General features: G+C 40.7%; 2 protein-coding genes across 4 annotated transcripts in view; both read right to left on the bottom strand.

Annotated features, from left to right (window-relative positions):
• The window catches only part of LOC139370715 (S-methyl-5'-thioadenosine phosphorylase), a 32,118-nt gene extending 23,961 nt beyond the window's left edge, over nucleotides 1–8,157 (bottom strand). The window contains exon 1 of one of the 2 annotated variants that reach the window (XM_071110364.1): nucleotides 8,034–8,153. In XM_071110364.1, coding sequence (XP_070966465.1) covers nucleotides 8,034–8,099 — 66 coding nt within the window. In that variant the 5' untranslated portion in view covers nucleotides 8,100–8,153. Of the gene's footprint in view, nucleotides 1–8,033 lie in introns of both variants that reach the window. The other variant, XM_071110365.1, reaches the window with a different exon arrangement.
• A 2,967-nt stretch (nucleotides 8,158–11,124) lies between these two features.
• Nucleotides 11,125–13,129, bottom strand: LOC139370721 (uncharacterized). 2 transcript variants are annotated; one of them, XM_071110375.1, is made up of 4 exons: nucleotides 12,997–13,050; nucleotides 12,239–12,804; nucleotides 11,576–11,998; nucleotides 11,133–11,445 (listed from the first exon to the last, which is right to left on the bottom strand). In XM_071110375.1, the coding sequence occupies exons 2-4, from the start codon at nucleotides 12,709–12,711 to the stop codon at nucleotides 11,415–11,417; spliced, it is 927 nt and encodes a 308-aa protein (XP_070966476.1). In that variant the 5' UTR covers nucleotides 12,712–12,804; nucleotides 12,997–13,050; the 3' UTR covers nucleotides 11,133–11,414. The 2 variants fall into 2 exon arrangements, with proteins under 2 accessions (XP_070966475.1, XP_070966476.1); XM_071110374.1 differs by having other exon boundaries at nucleotides 11,125–11,445; nucleotides 12,239–13,129.
• Nucleotides 13,130–16,402: the final 3,273 nt, after the last annotated feature.

A 16,402-nucleotide genomic window follows, 5' to 3' on the forward strand; every position in this document is an offset into this window, starting at 1 on the left:
GTGGGGGCTGTGCTTTGGCAAAGTGGGTGGGGTTATATCCTTCCTGTTTGGCCCTGTCCGGGGTTGTCATCGGATGGGGCCACAGTGTCTCCTGACCCCTCCTGTCTCAGCCTCCAGTATTTATGCTGCAGTAGTTTGTGTCGGGGGCAAGGGTCAGTTTGTTATATCTGGAGTACTTCTCCTGTCCTATCCGGTGTCCTGTGTGAATTTAAGTATGCTCTCTCTAATTCTCTATTTATTTCTCTCTCTCGGAGGACCTGAGCCCTAGGACCATGCCTCAGGACTACCTGGCATGATGACTCCTTGCTGTCCCCATTCCACCTGGCCGTGCTGCTGCTCCAGTTTCAACTGTTCTGCCTGTGATTATTTTTATTTGACCATGCTGGTAATTTATGAACATTTGAACATCTTGGCCATGTTCTGTTATAATCTCCACCCGGCACAGCCAGAAGAGGACTGGCCACCCCACATAGCCTGGTTCCTCTCTAGGTTTCTTCCTAGGTTTTGGCCTTTCTAGGGAGTTTTTCCTAGCCACCGTGCTTCTACACCTGCATTGCTGGCTGTTTGGGGTTTTAGGCTGGGTGTCTGTACAGCTCTTTGAGATATCAGCTGATGTACGAAGGGCTATATAAATAAATTTGATTTGATTTGATCGATTTGGAGGTAGAGGGTCCGTCATGTTCTAGGGCGGTGTGTCACAGCATCATCGGACTGAGCTTGTTGTCATTCTCAATGCTGTGTGTTACAGGGAAGACATCCTCCTCCCTCATCCTGACATGACCCTCCAGCATGACAATGCCACGCGGCATACTGCTCGTTCTGTGCGTGATTTCCTGCAAGACAAATCTGGTGCAGTCCATGAGGACCCCCCCCCCCTTGTTCAGGGACACATTATTCAATTTCTGTTAGTCACATGTCTGTGGAACCTGTTCAGTTTATGTGTCAGTTGTTGAATCTTATGTTCATACAAATATTTACACACGTTAAGTTTGCTGAAAATGCAGTTGACAGTGAGAGGAGGGGGAGTGAGATAGTTTACCAACATGAGTCATTTGGTTGCTAACTTATTGCTAGTTATTTATTATCTCATCTAATTACATAGTATCTGTCTTGACTGCATTAAACCGACAGAAGCTAGTTAAGCTCAGCTAGGTAACGATAACTAGGCTAATTGAGTCTACATAAGTTTAACTGTGCTCTCTCTCCCCTTCCAAATCCATTCAGATGACAATGGGCCTCAGGATCTCGTCACGGTATCTCTGCATTCAAATTGCCATCGATAAAATGCAAATTGTGTTCGTCTGTAGCTTATGCCAATGAGTCCAGACAGTTTGCAATGTACATACGAGAAGAGGGGCATCATTTACTACCAAAATTATCGCGATTATCTGGTTACCACCAGTGTTTGGAATACGTTGACCTCCTTGACAAAACAGACCATGGGACACCTTTTCACAAAGAGATTCATTGTTCAAATTCCGCAGTGGGTCTGTGTAAATTATGCGATTGTATTGGAGACAGGTTTATGGCAGTCATCTATTCATTTACTGTTATAGTATCTCTAATTAGCAGCCAGGAAAACTAATTGTTCTCACTTTATGATAGAACAGTCAGATTTTTCTGCCTGACTGTGGCGTTCTTTACATTAATTATTAGGATTTTCTTGTGATCACAACAAGACTACTTATTTTGCTCAAATAGAACATTACGTTTTCTGCCTGAGTGGGGCGCTGTTTACCACAATTGTCCGGATTATCTGGTTACCGGAACAAAACAATTTATTTGACTCAGAGATCAGAGATTTATTTGACTCAGAGAAAAGATGGGCCTGGCTGACACAAAAATACATTAGGGGAAAGGATCCACAGATAGAGGCTGCTTATCTTTCTGCACATCTCTTTATTTACAATGCTGGCTGGCTGTCATGGTTAACAAAAACGCAGGACATTGAATGCTACCTGAATTGACTCAGAAAGGTAACATAAGTAGGCCAATAGTATCACAGCAAGGTCAAACAAGTGTGTTTGTGTCAGATCATCCAGTGTCCACGGCAACATCATAGATTATTCTCTACTGTGATGTGTACTATGGTTTTAGCCATGCTCTCACTAACACTCATCTTTTCTCTTTCTCCCCTTACGGAGACTCTTGGACCGCAACTGAGGACACCCTGGCCTGATTCCTAGACGTGCCTGGGCCAATCTCACCTGGCCTCCTTCTACCTGCCTGTTGGTGTCCTGATTCCTAGACGTGCCTGGGCCAATCTCACCTGGCCTCCTTCTACCTGCCTGTTGGTGTCCCGATTCCTAGACGTGCCTGGGCCAATCCCACCTGGCCTCCTACCTGCCTATTGGTGGCCTGATTCCTAGACGTGCCTGGGCCAATCTCACCTGGCCTCTTTCTACCTGCCTGTTGGTGTCCTGATTCCTAGACGTGCCTGGGCCAATCTCACCTGGCCTCCTTCTACCTGCTTTTTGCTGCCTCCACTGGATCTTTCTCCCCCATCAAGTAACTGATCCCACTCTGCACACACCCAGAACCCTGGATTCTATTACTTACCATCACGTCTTTATCAAAAGCCATCAGACCATAGGGTCTTGAAGAGTTAGTACTTTCCCTATAGTCATTATGGATATGGTCTGAGCCTGTCAGTTATCAGTTATTCCATACCAAGGCTAGATGAGGCTGAATGGCAGTATCACCACACACACAACTGCAATGCAACTAATGACGGAATATTCAACAGTCTGTTCAGTCTGTTGAATATTCCATCAATGAACAGAGGGATGTCTTGGCTTTATTCGACCTTCAAAAAGGGACACACCATGAAGGAAGTTCATCAAATAAAGTCATTGACAAGAAAAGTCATTTACTACATCAATTATAGTCACAGCCTCTCTCCTTCATTTGCTTAACTGGGGTGATGGGCTGAAGTAACAGTTTACAATAAGCAGGGTGGGGCTCAACAGGCGGAAGGCATCCCAAAGGGCACCATTTTCTCCAAATTTTCCCATGTATAACGCTCTGCTTTTGAGTTTCTGAGAGCCTTGGTCAGATGGTCAAATGGCTTTTCATAAAGACGTCATGGTAAGTAATGGAATCCAGGTTTCTGTGTTTGTGCGGAGAAGGATCAATGACTTGAGGGGGAGCAAGAACATGTGCAGGCATCAACAAGCAGGTAAGAAGGGGGCCAGGTGGGATTGGGCCAGGTACAGTATGTCCAGGTGTCAGGCCAGGGTGTTCTTAGTCGCGGTCCAAGGGGAGGGGAGACCTTGAAAAGACGAGTGTTAGTGAGAGCATGGCTAAAACCACAGTACACATCACAGTAGAGAATAATCTATGATGTTGCCGTGGACACTGGATAATCTGACACAAACACACCTGTTTGACCTTGCTGTGATACTGTAGGCCTATTTATGTTACCTTTCTGAGTCAATTCAGGTAACATTCAATGTCATGCGGTTGTGTTAACCATGACAGCCAGATATTGCTTCAGTTGTTTCGTTTTGACTTCTTGTTACCTGGTAAATAACCAACAGCCATGGTTAACCACAAGGGGGAAAAGGCGAGGGAACAGTCTATGTCAGCTAGGGCCATCTTTTTAAAGAAACACCTTTTATTTCCATTTCTAGTTGAGTAAAATAAATTGTTTTGTTCTCGTCATAAAATAATACAGAGAATAGCGGTAGCTCCAGACTCAGGCAGAAAACTGAATGTTCTATTCTCAGCAAGGCCCACATTTTCAAAGAAAACAAATTATATCTATTTGAACAAAATGGGTCGTTTTGTTTGTGATCACAAGAAAATCCTAACAATTCAGGAAAAGAGCGTCACAGCCAGGCAGAAAAATCTGACTATTCTATTATAAAGTGAGAACAAATAGCTTCTCTGATTGATATGGCTTTTACTTAGAAATAGAATGAGATGATTTGTCTGTATTAAAATGTGTCCCAGTGCAACATGCCTAGCTCTGCCCACGGGACTCGTTGAAATAAGCATCCGTCACCATTTTCCAACGGATCAAGAGATCTCACCACACCAGTTTGATGAAAACAAGCTACTACACGCACCGCTGTCGTGAAAACTAACAGCAGCAGGGTTTTTCCTGCATAGAAAAGTCTTGGGTGGGCCGCCTGAGTTTTATTTTGGGCCGCCTATGTCTAAAAATAAGACAGAACTAAATAACATTTGACAAACTATACTCCTACAATAAAAATGCCCAGTACAGCTACCATCTAGCCACACTACGCAAACAGTACATTTCTCCTTCAGGCATTGTGGACAAACCGAGCCATCTAAAATACGCCCTGCCTGAAACACAATTCAAGCCTCTGCTTGTCCCTTAACCAGAATACTTCAGGGTTATCATCACCATTTTTACAAGACACAACATGTCTTAGATTGACATACAGAGGACAATAAAACACTAAATAGATTTAGTTTTCGGCCAAGATCACACAGTAGACACATTGTCTCCTCTTCGGGCGCTCTGTTAAATCTACCCGTCTATATAGCCAGAGGGAGGGTGTCGGATTTTCGTTAGGCTCAGGCAGACATAATGGTTTAGGGGTGTAGTTCTCTTTGGTGAAAGTGTACGTTCTAAGTTTAGGTTTGCACCAAACATTAACTGGCCATTGTTCCTTGTGAATCACATAGTAATTTGTTCCAGAATATATCACAAAAAAATAGATAACTTTCCATGGGCTAGAGAATTGTTATGAGTAAGATCCCAGTCTAACACTTTATAAGTGATTCTGTGTTCTGGCACATTTATCAGTGTTTTCCATAGATGATCCATGGCACACATGGTTCCCAACCCCAGTCAGTTTGTACCTTCCAAGAAACAGAAGGCTCTGTTTTGAACATTGTTACAATTATTAAGCACGTTGGATCCCACACCCCAGCAGCATAGTCCATCACTGGACACCCACAACATGTATACAGCTGAAAGTAAGCCAGATCCTTCTATATTTTCATTTGGTTTAAACACTGACCCCAAGGCTCTACCTGCAGATTCTGCCAGTGATCTAAGGCCGTCTTCAACGGCCATGTGTTCATCCAGTGTGAAACCAAGGTAATTATAGAGACCAGTGTAGAATAATGGGGTCGTGTCCACTTCTCTGCACACCCTTCTGGGTCTTCTCTTGATTCATCACTAGTGTCAATTTAGTACACCGTAAATTAACAACATTCTACATATTCTGGAAGCAAGGAGAACTATGACATCAGCATACAACAAGATGCCCAGGAATATATCCGCAATTTCAACACCAAGTTTAGCATTTTTGATATGTAGGGCTAAATCATTAGCATATAGTGCAAATAAAGTGGGCGAGAGTGTGTCTCCCTGCTTTACACCGTAAAGGGGTTGGAAACAAGCCAGTCCTGAGGTTACTGACCTAAATACAGGCAACTGGAGTCAGATAAAAGAGCTTTGATAGCATCAAAGAATAATCCATCAATTCCCATTTTAATTTGTCTAAAAGCAAGGTCTCTCTCTACTCACCCAATAAAAACCCTTCTGAAAATCAATAAAACAGGAAGTTTTTGTTCAGAAGTTGGTTCTCTCTCTTGAATTCGAGACAGTATAGATCAGTGGAAACCATGTGTTTGATGCATTTCATACCATTCCACTTATTCCGCTCTAACCATAATGAGCCAGTCCTCCCAAATTAATGGGCCACCTGTGGTTTAGATGTGTTCTATACATGCTCTGGCTTTCCTAAAGCCATTCTGTTCATCAGAAAGCTGGCCAGATAGTGAGAGCCTGTTATTTAGAATGCAAGAATCAGTGGTGTAAAGTTCTTAAGTAAAAATACTTTAAAGTACTAATTAAGTATTTTGGAGTATCTGTGCTTTACTTTATTTTCATTTTTTTTACAACTTTTACTTCACTACATTCCTAAAGGAAATAATGTACTTCTCCATATATTTTCCCTGACACCCAAAAGTAGTTATTATATTTTGAATGCTTAGCAAGACAGGAACATTTTCAAATTCAAGCACTTAGAGAACTTCCCTGGTCATCCCTACAGCCTCTGATGTGGTGGACTCACAAAACACACATACAAAGAAATACATGATGAACTGCAATACTGGAGAGATGAGAGTTGCAACTCAATATTAGAAACGTGTCCTTAATGTTTTGTACACTCGGTGTATATCATTAGGCCTACTTCAAAACAATGGTGGATATACCAATCCAGGGCGCCCGAGTGGCGCAGCGGTCTAAGGCATTGCATCTCAGTGCTAGAGGTGTCACTACAGACCCTGGTTCGAAATGCAGGCTGTATCTCAACTGGTCGTGATTGGGAGTCCTATAGGGCGGTGCACAATTGGCCCAGCGTCGTTAGGGTTTGGCCGTCATTGTAAATAAGAATTTGTTCTTAACTGACTTGCCTAGTTAAATAAAAAATATTCCCTTGAATCACTCACTATACGGTATTTGCAGTACAATATGGGCTTTAAACTATGACCGTTTATGGTAATACGGGTGCTTAATGTGTAAATCGGGAGGTGCCTGGGGAGGCCTGGGGAGGTTCTGAAGTACCGGAACACATACAAACAAGTATTTTATAATAAAGCATTGTATGCATATCATAGCATTTGCTAGTGGCAGTAGAGTAGAGGCACTTACACAAGTTGCAAATACGGAGAACATTTTTAGTAGCATAATGTCCGGGAAAATGTTGGCCTTTTATAAATCAATTTCTCCTTCATTTTACATGACTAGAGACTTTGGCAGAATATTTTTTAATACCACACACATGATCGAAATGGCAGGTTACTTTAACACTGACAAACTGAGAATATGAGATCAATAAAAACTACTTTGTGTTGAATCCATTAATAGCCGAGGCCTGTGTGTGTGGAGACACATATTGTAGGCTACAATATGAGGAGGAAATTAGTCCTAAAAATGCTTTCCAGATTCACTGACTCACCCAATGATGCGCAGCTCCCTTGCTTGTGATGGCGGACGCGCTCATGCCAAAAGCCTACCTCTCTCGCTCTCTCTCTTGTAAAACAATATTTGGAAGTCGATTAAATATTTTGGTCGCCTACAGCATAGTCGTCTCTTTTCAGCAGGAGCCATTTGCTTTCCAACCTGTGTTTTTCCTCGATTGTATTTGAAATATTGTGAACGGCCTGTTTTGTCTGCATGCTGCTTTTTTCCAGACATATTTGCTGCTTGTTCCCAAATGTAGGCTATTCCTTGTTCTATTCCTTGTTCTATTCCTTGTTATTGGGCTACAATCCACAGCTAGGCTATGAAAAACGCTATTGATCCTCTTGCTAAATTATAGGCCTTCTCATAATGTAATAGGGTATTCTGAATTATTTAATTTATTTTTGAACAGACAGCAGTAATTCTATAACTTTGGCAAATGTATTTCAATTTATCAGGGGTGCTGCAGTTCATTCAAAACCCTTCGCGGGGCTATGATTCAGAGCAGCAGGTAGCCTAGTGGTGAGAGCATTGAGCCAGTAACCGAAAGGTTGCTGGATCGAATCCCTAAACTGACATGGTAAAAATCTGTCATTCTGCCCCTGAACAAGACAGTTAACCCACTGTTCACTGGTAGGCTGTCATTGTAAATAAGAATTTGTTCTCAGCTAACTTGCCTAGTTAAACAAAGGATCAATAAAAAATTATAAGGAAATAAAATATGATGAATTGCAACACATGAGAGATGACAGTTGCAGGCTCATGTCTATAAGAGCAGAGAGGGATCATAGAAAGCGAAATATCCTAGTTATGTGAGAGATACTGGCGCGCTTCTCACACAGCCACCGCCATGCGTTGATCTCAAACATAGGTTACAATGGACTAAGGATGTGGCAAACCATGAAGAGGCAACTCGAATGAACTTTGATCAATTCCGAGAAAAGTTCAAATAAGTGTTCATGCCACTAGAGGTACCGGGTCTGGCCAATTAGGTTCCGGGACAACACAGTCCAAAACGGAGAGGTGCCAGGATCCGGTCCAAATTAAGCACTGGGTAATGGCGATTGAATATTGCAGATTGTACCTTTAATCGTGTTTTGTCCTCTCTCCGCCCGAGCAGACAGTGGAGACTAGGAGGTTGCATTCCCATGTGGATCAACAGACACTTCTTGAACAAGTGGAGTATAACCAAGCCATCTGCGTTGTTAGGGGTAGGCTTCCCGGGGTGCAGCCCCGAACCGTTTGATGGTCTAATAATTGGGCGAAAATGTTTCTGCAAGGGGGCTTTAAGACCATACGGACTAAGGATGTGGCATCGCGCTTGCTGCAGAGAGTGTGAGAGAAAATTGTTCTTCTGCTGTGGTGGGCTGGCGAGGCGTGGTCATGAACGTGGCCAATGGTGCAGTCTCCAACATAAAATGTCTTGTTGGTCACAGTGACAAAATGTAGCTGTTGTGAAGATAATTTCCTGCTATTCTACACAATTTGCCATGGTTTATGCTATCTGAGTGACTCAAACATTATATCAAAATCAATGGGCCCCATGCCATAACAAATATACTCATGAATGCATCATTTTAGGAATATTAGATTCTCCCTTACTGTTTAGCTTTTATTTTCTCAAAGATTATCTTATTTTAAAATATAGGTCCATTAACTTTTGAGCTTACTTTGTATGAGATTTTAGTTTTTAATTTTAAAATGAACGTTTTTTCATCCTGAAAATTATTTAATTGTTTATATAATATACTGTACAATATGAGTCTCCAAACACCTAGGCCGAGGCTATTGATGGATTCAAGACAAAGTCGGTTTTCTGCCTGAGTGCCGCTATTATCTGGATTGTTTTGTGACCAGAACAAAACTTCTTATTTTACTCAACTATATATTTAATTCAATTGTATTTCTTTGAAAAGATGGACCTGGCTGACATGAAAAATACATTAGGGGAAAGGATCAACAGACACAGAGGCTGATTATCTTATTTACAATGCTGGCTGTCATAACAAAAACGCAGGACATTGAATGCTACCTAAATTGACTCAGAAAGGTAACATAAGTAGGCCAATAGCGAGGTCAGACAAGTGTGTTTGTGTCAGATTATCCAGTGTCCACAGCAACATCATTGATTATACTCTACTGTGATGTGTACTATGGTTTTAGCCATGCTCTCACTAACACTCATCTTTTCTCTTTCTCCCCTTACGGAGACTCTTGGACCGTAACTGAGGACACCCTGGCCTGATTCCTAGTTGTGCCTGGCCAAACCCACCTGGCCTCCTTCTACCTGCCTGTTGGTGTCCTGATTCCTAGATGTGTCTGGGCCAATCTCACCTGGCCTTCTTCTACCTGCTTTCTCCCCCTCAAGTCAAATGAAAGCCCTCATCGTTTCTCTGTCCCCTCTTCCAGAGGGCCTGAGGCTCTCGGACCGCGACTGAGGCTTGACACCTGGACGTGTTGTTTTACTGTTCCATGATACATGGCGTAGATGTGTCTATACTCTGGGGCGACTTTACTCTTAAGATGGCTGTTTTTACATCTGTAGGACAATTGCTGAAATATAAGATATTGCATTCGTAGGTAGGATACATTATTCAAAATTGGAGGCAAAATTATTTACATATTTTTTTTAAAGAGTGTGTTTGTCTGATTTTGTAGAATTCATCACCAAATGGAATCACTGTTCTACTGTGAAGTTGGCACGTACCACCCCATACCATTGCAGGTAATGACAAGAAAAATGGTTTGCAATGTATTTCAACAGTCTTTCATACTTACAAGTTATTTCCAGTTATCTCCATGACCTTTCACTATCTTTGGGTCGTAGACACAGTCCTCCTCTTCCATGCCAACCTCAGGTGGAACCCAGCCAGTGTCATAGCCATGCACAGTGTGCCAGGTCTTCTGCTTGGGGTGGTACTTCTTCTCTATGATAATAACCTTCCCCACATCCACTCTGACTTGAAGTACTCTTTTCTCCAGTGACTTGAAGTACTCTTTTCTCCCAGTAGGGGACACCAGGGGGGTTTTCAATGGCTTTTAGAATGTCCCAACTAACATAGGCACCAGTTCCAAGAACACTTTAGTCTGCACTTGGTGTGAAACCATTGTGCTTAATAAACTCTGTTGTGGTGCCGTGGAACATCACATATTCTGTCTGGTCTTCAGGAAGTGTGTTGCTGTCTAGGAAGTTGATGCAGTATGGGGAGTTAGCCATAAACTAGAAACCAAACTGCAACTGGATACACCTCTGCTGAGATGAACTGTATTATAAGTCAATACAATGCACAATAACACATTGTAATATTAAATAGTCTTTTAACTAAAACTGTTACACCAAATAGTGATATTTATACAATAACAATATGCTGAATCACTATTGTTACAGTAATATTACAAGTGTTGTAACATTATCATGCTTACATATAAATGTACTTTGTAAACAGGGATTGTTTAATATATCTAAGATAAGTGTCCAATAACAAGACTGTTTAATAAAGACTTGTTTATTAAACTGTGTATGCTTAGGAAACAGTGCTTCTTACTGATCTCGCTACTGTGCTTTCCACTAGTTACCACAGCCACAAATGAAGGAAAATAAAAATGTGCCTTTTGGTCTTCATTTAAGGTTAGGGTTAGTCATCAGGGTTAACAGTGAGGTTACATCTAGGGTTAAAGTTAGGGTTATGTTTAAAACCACACTTTAATAAGAAATAGGCGAGGTTGAAGACTTTGCGGCTGAGGTAACTAGTGACGACTCACTACCGTGCTTAGGTTTCATTTCCAGGTTTCCACTCGTCACTAGACATAGAGATGAATAGAGGGCACACTTGCCACAAATAACTGTCTCTATGTCTCTAGAGAGCATAGCAGTCCATCAGAATGTAGAACCATGATACCTCTATGTAAGTGAAAAGCAACCATCCCACACAGATAGAGGTGGTCTAATAAATACATAACCATAAACCTACTGTATTAAAATGTTTAAGTGGTATGTCACCAACCTGACATTGAAAGCTGCTGACATCTTTTGCAAACAGTAGTGAGCATTCAGCTGCCACCAGCGTCAAACTGGAAGACACCTTATAAACCTATGGCAGACACACAACATTGACTAAATATTGCCAATGTTTCCGCAGTAAAGATGCTTCAGATTAAATGAACACACTCAAACAGTGGGTGACTTTAGAGGTTTATTTGAAATGTATTATAGGAAGACAATTATTCGGAACAATTATGATCAATGATACACGCCTTGTTTATGTCAAGTGAATATCATTGAATCGTTTTTAAAAATGTGATAAGGTTATATTAATTGCATATACAGTAGGTGTATTGCCAATTATCAGCAAGCCTTTGGCAAAATATAGCATATTCCTATGCAATATTGAATGTGTAGCTATAGCAGCATGTTACATCCTCTTATCCTGATGAATATGAAGTGTAATGCTCCTTGAATACACCTTCAAGACTCAACCTCCAGTGAGGGGTTTAACCTGAGGATAGAGAAACACACACAATATGTTAGAACCTGCAAGTAGTGGAGTACATATTTCAAGTGCAAGCCTTCTAGGAAAATGAAAACTTCCATTTAGTGATTTGTGAGAGAAGTTCAATATTACATACTTTTTCAAGATGGCCACTTTCAGCAATGCCATGACTTTGATTCTCTTTGGGTCGTAGACACAGTTCTCCTGTTGGTTGCTCGGCACCATGCCAACACCAGGTGGAACCCAGGCAGTGTCATACCCATATGTGTGCCAGTCGTATTGCATGTCGTGACCCTGCACATCAATGATCTTAACCTTGCCAACATCCACCTTCACTTTCAGAACCATCTTGTCTGAGTCATCGGCCCCAATGGGGTATTTAATGGCTTTTCGTATGTCTCGACTGAGGTAAACACCTGCACCAAGCATGCCATCTTTGGAAGGTTCGAATCCATTTCTCTGTATATCCACAGCAATCTGTTTTGATGTTCCATGGTACATCACGTAGACGTGGCTGTCCTCAGGGGAGACTCCACTCTGAAGATGACGGTGTCGAGATCTGTAAGATAGAGAGACCGTTTTTGCAGAAATGTGATAAAAGTACAACCTTCTACAGTTGCAGTATTTTAAATTTGAGGCAAAATATCTCAAACTAATTTGTAAGCCCTCCACAAATATACTATAACAATGCCATTGGAAAGCTCAAAACACAATTGACTGCTGTGAAGTTCAATTGTTCATGACAGGTAAAACCAAGAGAATGTTAGCAGGGCTTTACAACAGTTTATTCTATACTTACATGTTGTTTTCTTTTACTTTCATGACCTGCATGACTTTGATTCTCTTTGGGTCGTAGACACAGTTCCCCTGTTGGTTGCTCAGCACCATACTGACCCCTGGGGGAACCCAGGCCGTGTCATATCCATGCTCGGTATGCCAGGTCTCCTGCATGGGGTGGTTCTGTTGATCTATGATTTTAACCTTCCCTACATCCACTTTGACTTTTAGTACTCTTCTCTTATTGTTGGAAACACCAAGGGGGTATTTAATTGCTTTCCCGATGTCTCGACTGACATACACACCAGGCCCAAGTTCTTCTCTTGATGGTGTGAAACCATTCTTCTTTATCAACTCTGTAGCCTCTTTTGTGGTGCCATGGAACATCACATATTCTTTGTGATCCTCTGGATGCTCATTGGTCTCAAGAATGTTTTCTAAGTAGTATGGTGAATTTGTTTTGTTTTTCTGCTTGGTGTACCCCTTCAACGCCATAATAATCAAACTGCAGCTGAATACACCTCTGACAAATGAGCTGTAATCCCCAAAACTATTTTTAAGGCCTAGCCATTTTGCAAATGATTTAGGCTGGAACCGTTAAAGCAAATTGTAATGTTTAAATAACTATTCAACGTATCCAGAATCAATGTTACAATAGTATTAGAATAGCATTATAACATTCGAAAGTAAAGACTGGTAAACAAAACAGTATTTGACTTATATCGAGTGTTCAATAATAAGACAGCTAACTTCTAGTGTTTCAAATAACATTATTCTCACCCGCTAAAGTAACAGACGAATGCAGGACTATACCGTATGTGAGGGTTTCCTCCCACTCAAGTTTCATTTCCTGGTTCTTGAGGAAAACGTTAGGTTTTCTGTTTCTTTGTAAGTAAAAACCACACCCACTCACGTTAGAATCTAATCTAATGGGTACATGATCATGAACATATGTGAAACGTCATGCCGTATTAAGACCTCTGGAGCGTTTTAAAATTGCAATGCGGACACCTTTGACAAATACATTGACGTTTTTTGTCTTTATACAGGACCAGTCAAAAGTTTGGCACGCCTACTCATTCAAGGGTTTTTCTTTATTTTTTACTATTTTCTACATTGTAAAAAAGTAGCGAAGACATCAAAACTATTAAATAACACATGGAATCATGTAGTAACCAAAGAAGTGTTAAACAAATCCAAATATATGTTATATTTGAGATTCTTCAAAGTAGCCACCCTTTGCCTTGTATATCAGACTACGATCAGAATCAGTAATGTGTTGTCGATCTAAACAGTGATCACACAACCACTGTCTGCGACTAACAGGAAGACACCGTTGATACGTCTATGGAAGGCACAACATTGACCAATATTATCAATATATTTCTACACCACAGACGCTGTACATTAATAAAACCTGTTTGGATTTTGTGGAGGTAAAACACTCAAACAGTATAGGGAACTTCTACAGTTTATTTGAGATGTATTATAGGAAGAAAACCCTTCTTTAAACAAGGTATGATCATTGATACACGTTCATTATCAAGTAAATATGATTGATTATATTTCTAAAATATATGATAAGGTTATATGATTGATTGCACATCAATTCCCATATCAAATCCTCAGCCTTTTGTGAGCCTATTTTGCTCCTTCTTACTGTGGACTGTTGCTGCATCATGCTGGACATTTGAACCATCCACTTCTGACACCGAAAATCCAGAAGAAAACCCTCTTGGTGTTCCAGACACTAAGACAAGAGTAGCTTAAGGGACATTTCAAAGTGTTTCAACTTCATTTTCATCATCTCCAGCACCACCCCAACATCAACATGCAGGGTGTGAAAATTGCACATTTCTATGTTTTGTAGTTTAAAAAAAAAGATGTTTCCAATGACATCATCAACCAATTAGTAGAGAATTATTAGGCAACGTCTACTCATTATTTGTTAAAATCACACAAACGCACACCGATGACGTCATCTTTTTTACCACAAAACATAGAAACATGCCATTTTCTCATATGTTGTTGATGTTGGGGCAGTGCTGGAGATAATGAAGTTGAAGCATTTTGACGTTGCCCATTAGAGTCAGAGTGGATGCAGTACCACCCCAAGGGGAAGACCTGGCACATTGAGTATGACACTGCCTGGGTTTTACCTGGTGTTGGCATGGTGCCGAGCAACCAAGAGGAGGACTGTGTTTACGACCCAAAATGAATCATGAAGGGAACCATAGAGAACTTGTCATTCTGAATAATCCTGTTGAAGTGCAAAATACAGGTAACTGCCAAAATAATAGAAACAGTTGAGTAAATGAGGGGTACAAACTATATTGAAACCAGGTGCTTCCACACAGGTGTGGTCCCTGAGTTAACGAATCACTTAACATTCCATCATGCTTAGGGTCATGTATAGTATAAAAATGCTGGGCCATTATTTTGACTACCATGGCGATGCCCCCATCCACAGGGCACTAGTGGTGACGTAATGGTTTGATGAGCATGAAAACGATGTAAACCATTTGCCCTGGCCGTCTCAGCCACCAGATCTCAACCCAAATCGAACACTTATGGGAGATTCTGGAGCAACGCCTGAGACAGCGTTTTCCACCACCGTTAACAAAACACCAAATTATGGAATTTGTCATGGAAGAATGGTGTCACATCCCTCCAGTAGAGTTCCAGACACTTGTAGAATCTATGCCTGGGTGCATTGAAACTGTTCTGGATCGTGGTGGCCCAACACCCCATTAAGACACTTTATGTTGGTGTTTCCTTTATTTTGGCACTTACCTGTACAATACTGCACTTAAATATATAATGCACCTTAAAATAATGTACCTACTGGACAAAATGTATAATATTAGTCAATAGGTGTCTTCTATAGACTAATAGTATCTTCAATTTAGTCGCAAATGACAGCTGTGTACTCACTGTTCAGATTGACTCAACAACTGATCTTAGTCTGATGTATAAACACTACAGACATCAATTTACTGGTCAAAGGTGTCAGCATTGCAATTTCAAAATGCTCCAGACGTCTTGCTGGTGTAAGATGTACCAGACATGTTTATGTACCCATTAGATTGGGCTTCTTTCTCATTTGAGTTGGCGTGGTTGCTTTTCACTAGCAAAGAGTTATCCTGGTCATAAATATGAATGGACTTTGCTCTCTCTCTCTAATTAGAATTTGAGAGAGAGGGGGAGGGGGGAGAGAGCGAGGGAGAGGAAACCGAGGGGAAACGAGAACTAAACTCTGTCATATAATCCTGAATTAGTCTGACTGGTTGGTTGAATCTGATTCCACAGTAGCAGGTAAGGATGACCAAATTATAATTTGACTTTTTAGAAAGTTGCTTATTAGCTACTTCACAAATGTTAACATCGCATTGAAAAATTTAAATCACAAGCCAGAGGATATAATCCAATATATAGTATTTTCTATAAAAGTGAATGATACAATAGAGATTATCTGAATTATAATGTATTTATAAAATTACAAACAAGTTTCAAGTGCTTGTAACATACCAAGTACATTGTGCACTATTGACGTATTATTCATGTGAGCCAAAGAAATATACTAAGGCAACACAGTAGTTGGCAAAAGCATGTGACATTTCTGAATTAGTAGCCTGGATAAAGTCTATTTGTGGTCGACATGTTGCCCTTTATAATTCTTATTTAATTGGCAAGTATTACAATGTGCAGGCGGAGTCTCCTTTTATTACACTTCAGGTTACTTCCACCGGGCCTTCAGAAAGTATTCATACCTCTTGATTTATTCCACATTTTGTTGTGTTGCAGACTGAATTCAAAATCAATTAAGTAAATAAAAAATCTATTTGGAATGTCAAGGCAAAGGGGGTGCGAATACTTGTGTAAATGAGATATTTTCAATATTTTCAATAAGCTTGCTAAAATGTCTAAAAACATGTTTTCACTTTGTCATTATGGCGTATTGTGTGTGTAGATGGGTGAGAGAGAAAAACATTGAATCAATTTTGAATTCAGGCTGTAACAACAAAATGTGGAATCAGTCAAGAGGTATGACTACTTTCTGAAGGCCCTGTAGGAGATCTAAATCGTTACTACAGGATTGCAGAAGTTTGTATATTCATAAAAGCATATTTTGCTACAGGTTCTCACAGCTAGAATCATCATGTTGACTAGGGCTTGCCTGAGGAAA

This window comes from Oncorhynchus clarkii, chromosome 17, assembly GCF_045791955.1.
Source record: "Oncorhynchus clarkii lewisi isolate Uvic-CL-2024 chromosome 17, UVic_Ocla_1.0, whole genome shotgun sequence".
Classification (NCBI taxonomy): Eukaryota; Metazoa; Chordata; class Actinopteri; order Salmoniformes; family Salmonidae; genus Oncorhynchus; species Oncorhynchus clarkii.

Excerpts from the sequence above, each read along its gene's own strand:
- LOC139370721 (XM_071110374.1), bottom strand. The coding sequence starts at position 12,711 with ATGGCGTTGAAGGGGTACACCAAGCAGAAAAACAAAACAAATTCACCA. Across the intron at positions 11,999-12,238 it reads AAAGTAAAAGAAAACAACAT|ATCTCGACACCGTCATCTTC; the intron begins GTAAGTATAGAA and ends TCTATCTTACAG. Across the intron at positions 11,446-11,575 it reads AAAGTGGCCATCTTGAAAAA|GTTAAACCCCTCACTGGAGG; the intron begins GTATGTAATATT and ends CTCTATCCTCAG.